The sequence below is a fragment of the Hetaerina americana genome, unplaced genomic scaffold (genome assembly GCF_022747635.1).
Source record: "Hetaerina americana unplaced genomic scaffold, ioHetAmer1.1.p SCAF_5, whole genome shotgun sequence".
Taxonomy (NCBI): Eukaryota; Metazoa; Arthropoda; class Insecta; order Odonata; family Calopterygidae; genus Hetaerina; species Hetaerina americana.
This window is the reverse complement of record NW_027287095.1, coordinates 15,244,506-15,256,192: the sequence shown is the minus strand read 5'-3', so window position 1 is coordinate 15,256,192 and position 11,687 is coordinate 15,244,506. Positions and strand designations below refer to the sequence as shown.

Sequence of the window (11,687 nt, the reverse complement as noted above, 5' to 3'; positions counted from 1 at the left end):
TGTGTTTTCCATGACAAAACGAAATTCGAAATTCGCTGTTAGTGACGATTACGCCATTGCTGTCGATGCGAGTGGTTTTTCGTTCACGAGACAATTGTCGCGGATTTTGTTAAAGCGGAGGAGCAGTTGTTAATGAGACATGTCTAAACGAAGAATAGATGTCGGTGATCCCTATGTAAAGAAGAAGAGGTGGTATATCACTACTAGAAATATGGAATTATAAATGCTGGAATAGAAGTATCATAAATAATAACAAAAGCCTATCGAGTGATAGTTTTTAGCCAAGATCTGTTTTATTCTTGTATTTTTCAATACAGGAGGTTGAAATAATTCACAGTTTCTGTAATCCATGCTTCTTGAGGTATTTAGAATCTTTGAAATTGGTCTAATAGTCTTTCTCTCTTCCCTCTAGCCGTGAGTATGATGGCGATCAGGATGATGGCAACGACCGAATACAAGATAAGTAAGTATCGCTTATTAGACTGAATTACTTTCATTCATGTAATTTTCATTTATAATGTTCGTAAATTTGTTGTATATAGGGAAAAAGAGGTAAAGCCAGCCCCTGTACCTACTACAAACAAACCAGCAATGCAGGTCAATCCCTTCACAGGCGTCCTTTACACCCAAAGGTATGCTCTTTTGATTGATGATCTGTGCCAATTTATGTTGATAATAATTTGACCTTCCATAGTTTTTAAATATATTAATAGCATAATATCGGTCCTTGCATAGATACTACGATTTCTTTCGCAAGAGAGTCCAGCTGCCAGTTTGGGAATACCGGGAAAACTTTATGAAACTTTTGGACACTAACCAATGTATAGTTTTAGTTGGTGAGACTGGGTCCGGAAAAACCACGCAAATTCCGCAATGGTGAGTACGCGCTGCACCTTGTGATAAGAGATGAAAATAGTGTATGGTTTCCATCACGAACAATTACGTGTTAATTTAACCGGTCCAAAATTAATCTCGAAATATAATTTGCCTTGTACTGAGATTAATCGTCACATTAATTTTCCATAAACATTACAGGCTTGGATTAATCGAAAGCCAGATATTGTTGACTGTCACTCCCCATAAAAGTTGAGAAAATCTTAAAATCTCAATTTCAAATTAGGAAATTGTTGCACATAATCGCCATTTATTCCATGTCTCTCACAAGTTGGCTTTCCTGTTTAAGGTGTGTGGAGTACACGCGGGCCAGGGGCACCAAAGGTGTCGCGTGCACGCAGCCGAGGAGAGTCGCAGCCATGTCGGTGGCACAGAGAGTTTCCGAGGAAATGGATGTGGCCCTGGGACAAGAAGTTGGTTACAGCATTCGATTTGAGGACTGCTCCTCTCCAAAAACAATCCTGAAGTAAGCAATCTCGACTATAGTGCGTGAATTTAGTTGGCGTATGTTGTATAAGTAGAAAAAAATATCAATCATGAGGGGGTCAGTGACTAATGCAGGTAACTTCTGAAAACATATTAACTCGCATAAAAAGCGCTGACTTTATTCAGGAAGTTATAATCCATGGATTCATCTCCATATTCAATTCCCTGATGACTAAAAACCTTCATAGGATCTCAAATCCTCACCCTAATCATAATTATATCCTCCCTGAAAAAATATCTATGTAATTCATTTATCACTCTTTGGATTTCATTATATGTAGCCTTTCACACCAGTTTCCACCAACCTACCCTTAACCAGTACCTGAAAGGTACAGGGTAAGGGTAGGTTGTCCAATAGCTCACTTTTAAATCAATGTAGGTTCTTAATGCGTTTTAATAATTCCCTTCACGGTTCCCTGGCCTTGCATACTTCTTTCACCGCTATCTCATTCAAGCATGTTTGTCTGTTATTGAGACTCCTGATTGGTATTCTAGATGGTGTCAGACTTGACTCACTGGAAGTTATCTTGAGGAATGAAGAATACAAATGAGGTATTTTTTGCACACTTATCTTGCATCATCTTTAGGCACCTTAAATAAACTTGTGCATCCAGACCACCTTCTCTCATGACCCCTCATTCCTTGCCATACATGTCATAATTTTACCACAAACACTCCTCTAGTAGTACCACATTTCACTTTCATACAATAGTGCAGGAAGGGATAAACCTCAAAATAAACTTGTTTCTTCCAGGGACATTGTATCTCACGTGTCAACAATAGCCTTTCTGCTGGCATGTGCATGCTCTCCATACCCTTCATTTATCCTGCGTCCTTAGCAAACATTCTCCTGAAAGGTACAAATTTATCTCCATGTTCATTCATATCACCTTAAACAGTCCCTAAGTAGTTATTCATGTAATTTAACATAACTGCCAATACCTAAGATTCATTTGTTCTTTTACCATCATTCTCTCTGTTTCCTCATGGAAAACATCCCGGCCTTTCTGCAGAGCTGTTAGCCAAGACTGTCATCAACAGGATTTTTTTAAACATTAGATTTTCATTGTCATATTGTGTTCAATTTAATTTTAATGTTTTAGGGTTGCTTAATGTTGCAAATTTCATTTTATTATTATCTGGGCCAATGCAAAAAAGCCTGTCCAGCTATTTTTGATGAAGTAATGATGATTTATTAATTTTCATTGATGGGGAGAGAGGAGGATGGTTTGGGGATGTAGAAGAAAGGACAAGGTGTTGGAATGGTGGATGACTAACTATTACTCAGAGATGACACTGATTCTTTATCTTAAATAAAGGCTTCTCTTTAAAAGATGCTTTGCTCACTGAAGTAAAAAAACGACGTAACTTTCTACCAATTTTACTGGGGACGACTAGTTTCAATGCATCATCCTCAGATAATGAGCTGAAAATGATGCTGATGCGTCGAAACTAGTCGTACCCAATAAAATTGGTGGAAAGATATTGTTTTATTACTTCAGTGATAATGAATTTTTGCAAAAAATAAGCCTTAAAACATCGAATATAGATGATTTGCTGTTCTCTCTCAAATATATGGGGTGCTGAAACAGTGATGGTAGATTTTGTATTTTTAAAATGCAAAATGGCGAAACCTACTTTATTACAAAGTTTTATTTAAGGTAATCTACCGGTTAAAGTTGGTTTTTAGATGGGCACAATCACCAATAAATTATCTGGTCTCGCCTAACTAAACACAGCCCAACATCCTACACTGCAACAGGCCCCTCTACATCTCCGCATGTTTCCTACCTCCCTTCATTCCGTTCAACATCCCTATTCTATTTCTGCACCTTTCCAGTTTGCTTAACATTCTCCCCTCTATAACAGTCCTCAGCATCACACTTCTGATCCACTTATACTGCCTTTTTATGATTTATCCCTAAATTCCCCTCTCCTGCCCACTATACCCAGCTAGCACTTTCTCCTTGGTTTTCCTTTCTGTGTAATTCACCTTCTTCATCCTTTGCCACACCCACATTTCAAAAGCCTCCAATTCTACGCCTATCATCCTGCTTCAATGATCTTGTTGCCACTCTGTGCATAACTATGCTCCGTATCAAAGTTTTAATGAGCCTTTTCGTAACATTCTCTAAGTCCCTGTCATCAATTCCCTCCTCCTTGCGAAAGCTTCTTTGCCTGAGGCAGTTCTTCTCCTTATGTCCCTACTACTTGAACCATTTTGGTCTGCCGAGGTACATTACCGAGGTACATAAACTGTTCCGCCTGCTATGGTTTTTGACCTACTATTTCAACGTTTCCGCCTCTGACTTTCGTTCTAATCTCCCATTCTTCCCATGCCTTCATAATCATTTCCTCCTCATATACGTTGAACAACATCGGTGGTAATAGATAACCCTGCCTTACACCTCTTCCTAATACTGCCCATCCTGACTCCCCATCCCCTATTCGCACCTGAACAGTCTGAGATAGTACAGGTTTCGAATTGATCCTCCTATCTCTTCAATCTATTCTATTTTCTTCAATACACTCATTAGTTTTTCCCAATCCACTATCAAATTGCTTTTCAAAATCTATGAAATTGGTAAATATGTCCTGATTTTAGTCTATAGTCCTATCAATTAGTGATCTCATTACTGAAATGGCATCACGAATACCGTTACCCGTCCTGAACCTGAAATGTTGTGTGAGTTTTCCAATAAGTCTTTAGGAAAAAGTAGAAAAACATTATTTTGGGTAGATTTTTTTACCATTCAGCAATATCTCCTTTTACCATGATAACTTTTCCCTGTATCTCTCCTACTCTTTTGAGCCACCCAGAAAGTCAGATTTCGTAAGATCCTTAAAATAATGAATAACTGATCGTAGCATTGCACTTGATAAAAATATTTTTTTTATTTACGACCGGGTTTCGATGTATTACATCATCATCAGGTAACTGAAGTTGTGTTCAAGCTTATATACCTTCCAGAAGGGGTGGAGAGGGCGTGGTAGGAAACGAGGGGGGGTTGGAGAGGGGGGGGGGAAGGAGGGTAAGGGGGTGAAGGGAAAGACAAGGGAGACATTTGCAAGAAATAGCGGAAACAGCATATTGACCTTGTTAAAAAACACACACAGTATATATAGTCTTTAGGGTTCGAAGTGATCCTGTTGGGTGGATGGCGGCAGTCTCCAACAAACCATCGGTGGCCGGGACGGGACCAGTAGACCGGCTGGGTTTGGAGGCCAAGGAATAGGCCCTTCTGGAAGAGTGGTGGTGGAGTACCCCCACTTAACTCACACACTGGGGGGGGGGGGGGAGAAAGCACTCAAGGAAGGAGGTGGTTGTGTGTCACGCGTGGTCAAAGTTTAATGACGAAAGTTAATGGAAAGGAGGGGGGAGGACAAAGTGAATTGCATGTCATTGAGAAGAGGGGTTTTCTTCTGAACTCGTTGGACAATTTCTAATTGTTCCAACGCGTCTAATTTTCTGCATTTATTTGACACATGAAGCACTTTTAATTTAAATTCACAGGTGTGGTTGGTCTCGAGTAAGTGTTTGGCGATCATTGATGTGGTGTTCCACATCAATGGAAAGAGTGACTCTCCATGAGTGACTCTACATCCCTTGTGCTACTCTCTCCCTCCCCTTTGCTTCATCTTCCTTCTCATTTCACCTTGGCCTTGTAATCCCTTTTCCCCACCACCCTATAACACCCCCCTCCAGCCATCTGCTTTTAGCATGACCTTATGATGAGTTGTGTCAGGGTCGCCACTACTGCTCAGAGGAGATTGCTGGTGAAAAGAGTGGAAGTTGACTTGTGTGGGAATACTGGTCACTGGCCACTTGGTAGGTGGGGCGCAGGTGGCTGTTGAGTCAGTTTTATTTCGTTGCTTCTGTAGTAAATGCACCCTTGGTGTTCATGATTTAATTTGGAAGGGGCCAAGAGAGCTCCTGGATTTTCATGATCCACATTGTTTCTCCTCTGCAGGTATATGACAGATGGTATGCTTTTGCGGGAAGCCATGTCTGACCCCATGCTAGAGAATTACCTGGTGGTTCTTTTGGACGAGGCCCACGAGAGGACGCTGGCCACGGACATATTGATGGGTGTGCTGAAGGAAGTGACTAAGCAGAGATCCGACTTGAAGCTGGTCATTATGTCAGCTACGTTGGATGCAGGAAAGTTCCAGGTGTGGCACCCACTCAATCAATCGATTCTAGTGAACAAGTCAAACCCCTGTGAGAAATAATGTAGCTTTACTTCTTAACTTGTAAAATATGCAGTGGTTCATAGGTATTAATTTATTATTAATTTAACAGTTTTCATGAGCACATTTTGGGGAATAGGTGGACCACACAAAAGTAGTTTTCAAGATCTCCATGTGAGTTAGAAGAAGTGTCTCAGCCGAATCACTTTGGTGGCAAATTTTAGTGCTAATACAGAACATTCTATTGAAGAATGTTCTGGATTTGGTAAGAGATGATAAAAAATGATCTCCGTAATTTTTATTTGGTGGCTAAATGATGCAAAATTAATTTATTGTTCCAAAAGTACTATAGCAATGAATATTATACTGTTATTAGTTGGCTATAATGAATTCTGTGTATTTCATTGGCTATTGCTAAGTTTAATAGCTAGGATTTGCTATGAATCAACTGCCTAACCACCGCTGCTCTATAACTGTGTGATCATGAGGTACTTCTTTGGGTGAGAATAACAAGTCTGGTGATATTCTCCTGTATTATCATTTGTTTAATAATTGTGTTTTGTGAATACTAACTAGCAACAAGAAATGCCATAAAGTGCCATGGCACAGTTAACATTCATGGAAATGCTTAAAAAAGTAAAAATCTCAAAAAAGCAGGAATCCCAAACTACAAGCAAGGTATATTCCCCTTTCTCTTCTCTGTGAGTGGTAATTATAATTGGGTTGAATCATCACACTTCTGAAACTATATTTTTAAATGCATTACCTACCCATGAATGCTTATGCTGCTGGAAAAAATGCCAAAATAGTTGCACATGTAAACTTAGCAGTGTCCTTTGGACTACATCAGGGAAATGGACTAGTAAAAATTTTAGCTCATAACATTGAAAGATTATCATATTTACTGGTGTACAAGACTGAGAGGAAAAAATTGTCTACATTTTTCATGAATTTCCATAATGATTTCTGTGGTAAAATGATTGATTTTTAGCTATAACATGTGTAGTGAATATCATCAATTGCAGTTATAAAAAATTTCCATTTGCAATAATTAATAATGGAGTAAGTGATACAATGTTTTCTTGTGTATTTCATTTCTTTGATTTTAATATTTGCAGCATATTGAATATGCTTTAAATGGCCTTGCCCTGACCTTTACAGCATTACTTTGACAATGCGCCGCTGATGAATGTCCCGGGGCGAACGCACCCTGTGGAAATCTTCTACACGCCAGAGCCGGAGAGGGACTACTTGGAAGCCGCCATCCGTACTGTCATCCAGATCCACATGTGTGAAGAGATTGCTGGTGATGTGCTGCTGTTCCTCACAGGACAGGAGGTATTGTGTGGCACTTGATCTCTCTTCCCTTTAGTCAGTGTTATCTCCAATGTATTACTTGCTACACGACTTGAAACCTTGAATTGTTACAGAAAAATCACTGATTCAATGAACTTGGTATTTTTTCACAAAAAAATTTTTCTTCTGTGAAAAAATGCCAAATTTATTTATTCAGTGATTATGTAGTTTGACATATTGTATGGTGGTGGTGGTTGGATGAGTTTATTAAGAGAGCTTCAATTTTTTTCTTTGGAGTCGACAGGTTAGTCATGTCTTGTGCTATCTGGTGCTTGCTGAGCTTATGCTATGACTATCCTTGAATTAACTGGGATTGTGTGCCTTCATCCTCTGGGTATGATAAATTCACCTGCCAATTTGACTATCCCTTAACCAGATATTTTCAAACTAGATGCTTAAAATGAGAAAGGCTTCAATAGATGCAGCAAAGGCCAATGTATGCCATTGAAATCAATTATTTCAAATTGCTCAAATGACAGAACATTAAGGTACATTAGAAATGGCATCTCAACTTTGCTCTTTTAAATTGCATGTTAATTTAATTTGAACTGTGAGTTATGAACTGGCTCTCAGGCAAGTTTCATGGGATGACAGGGGGGGATTGAAGTTCAGGCAGTATTAGCCTCACTGGGAGGAGATGGAAAGATGAAATGAAGCACTCCTGGATCCCTGTAGCCGGATCTTGCGTATCTGGAACATTTCTAGCATAAAATCGTAAAACACACCTGTTTTCCAAAAATATTAGTAATTTTGTATTCGGGCAGATACAGTATACATTAATGTTTCTCAGATTGCTGTTAAGTGTATTGATAAAATGGGTTTCGATTGGCCCAACCTTTTGGGAGTACTTACAAATAATATTTAATGTTCATCATAGGTGATAACTTTGTTATTTGAGCAAAGGTGTATTGGTGTTGAGAAAGTAATTGACTAATAGAACACATGGGAGATGAAGTGTGACGCTTCCAATTCTTAGAAACTTTAACAAATTTGTTAGATATGATACTGTCAGTAAGTAGCCAATACAATTAATCAGGAGTAGTTTTAGGTAATTTAAAATTAATAGAAGGCCTTATCTGTTTATTTTCTAAGTACTTATTTTGGCATTTCCACATTACATTATTTAAAAAACGGCTCTTGCTGGTTAGCCTTTGTAATCATCTGCTCTATGCAAGAATGTAAGGAAAGTCTTGAACACTTCTCCATGGCAAAAATTGTTGAATTCCATGTATTTATTAACAAGTTTGTTCATAATTTTTGTGGTCTAAAGAATGGCATTTGATTTGACGAAGTAAGTCCGATGGTTGTGGCATAAAAGTATATCATATCACAAATAACTATACCAGCAATTGTGTTTATAGTAAACATATTCAAGTAGGTGATCACTTTTGGAAAGACACTTCAGATGCCATTTAATAGGGAGTAATCCAGAAATATTCATTGAAAACATTAAGAAAACTCCTTTGGTAAAAAGAAGTATCTTGTGGAAATTTTGCAATAAACATATGTCTCTTCTTTCAACTGCATTTTTTAACATCAAGTGTTCAATTATACTGAAAAATTAGTCTAGAAAATGATAATAGAAAGTTGATAGCAATTACATTTATCTGGTGATATGTTTGATAACTGTGTTATATTGTCTTAATTGTTTAATATTCTTGGTGTAGCGGAAGATCCTATTAGGATTTTACTTTTGACTCATCCACTTTGTGAATATACATATTACCTAAATGCTGTGGAATATGTGATTGTATTGTTTCCCTAATGCAATATAAATCTTATCATTCTCTAAAAATTAATTTTGTATGGAGAGCCGTGTGAATAAATGCCTTGTGGAAGACCTTTTCTGAATATTTAAATGTCAATTTAGAAAAAATCTTGTAAGTATGCATAACATACAGTGCTAATTCTTAGAGCTGGCCTGTCTCTGATGAGGGCTGTTCGGCATCATCTTTGGCGCTGGTGCTTGTGTGTGTGGAGTAGATGTTGAGGATAAGAGTGTACTTGTGTGTGTTCACAGGAAATAGAGGAGGCATGTAAGCGAATAAAGCGAGAGGTAGACAACCTAGGCCCTGAAGTGGGAGAGCTGAAGTGCATCCCGCTCTACTCCACGCTACCCCCCAACCTCCAGCAACGGATTTTCGAGCCACCTCCGCCCAACAAGCCAAATGGTGGCATCGGGAGAAAGGTGGTCGTCTCTACAAACATTGCAGAAACATCGCTGACTATTGATGGTGTGGTGTTTGTCATTGACCCTGGGTTTGCCAAGCAAAAGGTTTGTTCTAGCATATCACCCCTTGCAGAGAAATGTCTTCATGGCATATGCTTTGATTGGTTTTTGGGGTGGTAAGAGTGAATTTTTTTTGCAAAATTGCCAAATTTATTTAGTTTGTAAGTGTTGTGACCTGGGCGATGCTTATGGGGAAGCAGCTTAATGCCAGCCTGAAAATACAGAAATTATTTGGAGAGTATTAATGATCTCCAAGTTACAGGAGATGTGTTGGTCAAAGCAACATGTAAAGGTGAAGCCTCCCATGTATATTTTTGCCAATATCCCCTTTGGGCAGTAATGTTTGGCTTGTAAAACGTGTGACACTAATTATTTATTGTTAAGAATGACACTACACTGATGAAAACATCATCCCCTTGATTTGAAATTGTATGCTAAAATAAGTATTGTTATAAGTTTGGAGTTTTTTCATCTGACTGATGATGCTAATGTCTTCTTCTTCCATCTCAAAATCAAAAAAATCAGAATAGAACATAGTTCCACCACACAATGGTTCCTGGAAACCAATCAATGGTTCTTAACAACAAATAAGAATGAAATGACTCGGGCGTCTTCATTCTTTCTTATGTGTACAATATCTTATTTCAGGCTTGAGAACTTGATACCTTATATTATTTATTTGTAGACCCCACAGGTACTTGAAAAGTGCATTTCCATGAAGTTGCTCCCTTAATCTTTTTTTTTTTGATTTTGTGAAACATGATGAAATCATAACTTATTTTATGTTCCAATAAGGAAGGAGCCACAGGTAAGCAAATGGACGTATGATTATTTCGCTCTCTGTATTCTTTTAAAAAAAGTTTGATCCATTTGGTTCTATTAATGCTGACTAATCAGATTGTTACCTCTTAAACAAAAAAGAAAGTAAAAATAGTGAAGTTTTTAATGGTCTGCCATCTGAGGTGTGTTGACAGCGGAGAGAAAAGAGAAGGTACAAACTTTACTGCCAAAGGAAACATTTGCTATTTTTTATCTATTGTCATCTTTGTCTACTGTGATGAATGGGGAATTGGCTAAAGTAGGTTGCAGGTACAACTCAGGTAGAAAAAAGTAATCATTACCATTTGTTGTATTGTTTGTTGTTTTATTTGTTTATTGTGATGTAGGCATAGATTTGCAATTGCCTTTTAGTGAAAGTATCAAGGCCAAACCTATCCTATTTAGTCTTTATTTTAAACATTTTTTTGGTGTATAAATAAATGAAGATGAACTTTGCAGATTCTACTAGAATTTTTATTTTGCACAACCATGGTCGTCAGGTGTTGCCTTGCAACGAAACCTTGGTCATGTAAAATGAAAAAGTTGTCCCTCATTTGTGCCTAGTTGAAATATGTAATGCCAGAAACAGCTTCTTATTTTTTCCTGAAGTTGAAATTTGGCAGCAAAGTTTCATTATTTAATATGATAGCTCTCAGCAAAGAGAGCACATTGTAGTCAGTCCCTTTTCCTTCCCTTGATAAATGGCAATAATTAAAATGGCGTGGTAAGGCTTCCATCAGGGCTGATATTGAGTCGTTTCCTTTCTTAGTTGGTCTCAACCGAAGGGTATTCCTCTTGCAGGTGTATAATCCACGCATCCGAGTGGAGTCGCTATTGGTGTCTCCAATAAGCAAAGCCTCTGCCCAGCAAAGAGCCGGTCGTGCTGGGCGTACGAAGCCAGGGAAGTGTTTCAGGCAAGTGACAATTTAATTCCACCTCACCCTTCTTTCTCTCTCCCATGTCCTTGTCCTTTCCTGCATTCTATTTGTTTGCTCTTTAATGCAATGGCCTGCATACCTTCTGCCTAATTTACTGTGGTTGATGAGCTCAGTTACATTGCGTATTACATTGGGCAAAAGTTGATGTGCCACTTAAACCAAGAGGTCAAGGTGTAAATACAGAAGCGCAGTGAAACCCCACATTTGCATAATCCTTGAATTTGCTTAATTATTTCATGGTCCAGACAGCTCTCCATGTACATTTGTCCATCAAAACTTCAGAGTTACCTTCCTAAATATGAAATTTACATAAAATCTCATTGTCCAAGAACAGATTTTCATTGTATTTTCCAAAATTTTCACTCATAACTCTTTCCAAATGATGAATATTGGTTCATTTATTAGTTTTTGTAAATAATTTGGTTATTAATAGTGTTTGTTCATTAGTTTCTAAAATGATGAGCCGACTAGTTCTCTGCTGAGGTATGACAATCTGAACAGCATGAAATGCTATGGTTTTGTTTGTCCTCTGGGATTGATTTTTTTTAAATTGCTTAAAATAACACCACAGTTGTTGATTTAACACATTTTATTTCAATATTGATAAATAGTGGATAAAAATTGTCAGAAGAAATAGAATCATTGAAAATCAAACTGAAGCTGGATATAGTGCGAGAAGTATTCAAGAATGTAAGAAACCTTCCTCTATGATAAGCCTTCCTCTAGGAAACCTTCCTCTCTACAATTTTCAGCTTTAATTTATATTCAATCAC

At 37.9% G+C, this 11,687-nt stretch overlaps 1 protein-coding gene across 2 annotated transcripts in view; it reads left to right on the top strand.

Annotated features, from left to right (window-relative positions):
* Positions 1–57: 57 nt before the first annotated feature.
* The window catches only part of Dhx15 (DEAH-box helicase 15), a 30,387-nt gene continuing 18,757 nt past the window's right edge, over positions 58–11,687 (top strand). Inside the window, exons 1-9 of one of the 2 annotated variants that reach the window (XM_071592805.1) lie at positions 58–189; positions 413–463; positions 543–632; positions 736–876; positions 1,184–1,360; positions 5,352–5,553; positions 6,733–6,909; positions 8,948–9,202; positions 10,778–10,890. In XM_071592805.1, coding sequence (XP_071448906.1) covers positions 140–189; positions 413–463; positions 543–632; positions 736–876; positions 1,184–1,360; positions 5,352–5,553; positions 6,733–6,909; positions 8,948–9,202; positions 10,778–10,890 — 1,256 coding nt within the window. In that variant the 5' untranslated portion in view covers positions 58–139. Of the gene's footprint in view, positions 193–412; positions 464–542; positions 633–735; positions 877–1,183; positions 1,361–5,351; positions 5,554–6,732; positions 6,910–8,947; positions 9,203–10,777; positions 10,891–11,687 lie in introns of both variants that reach the window. The other variant, XM_071592804.1, reaches the window with a different exon arrangement.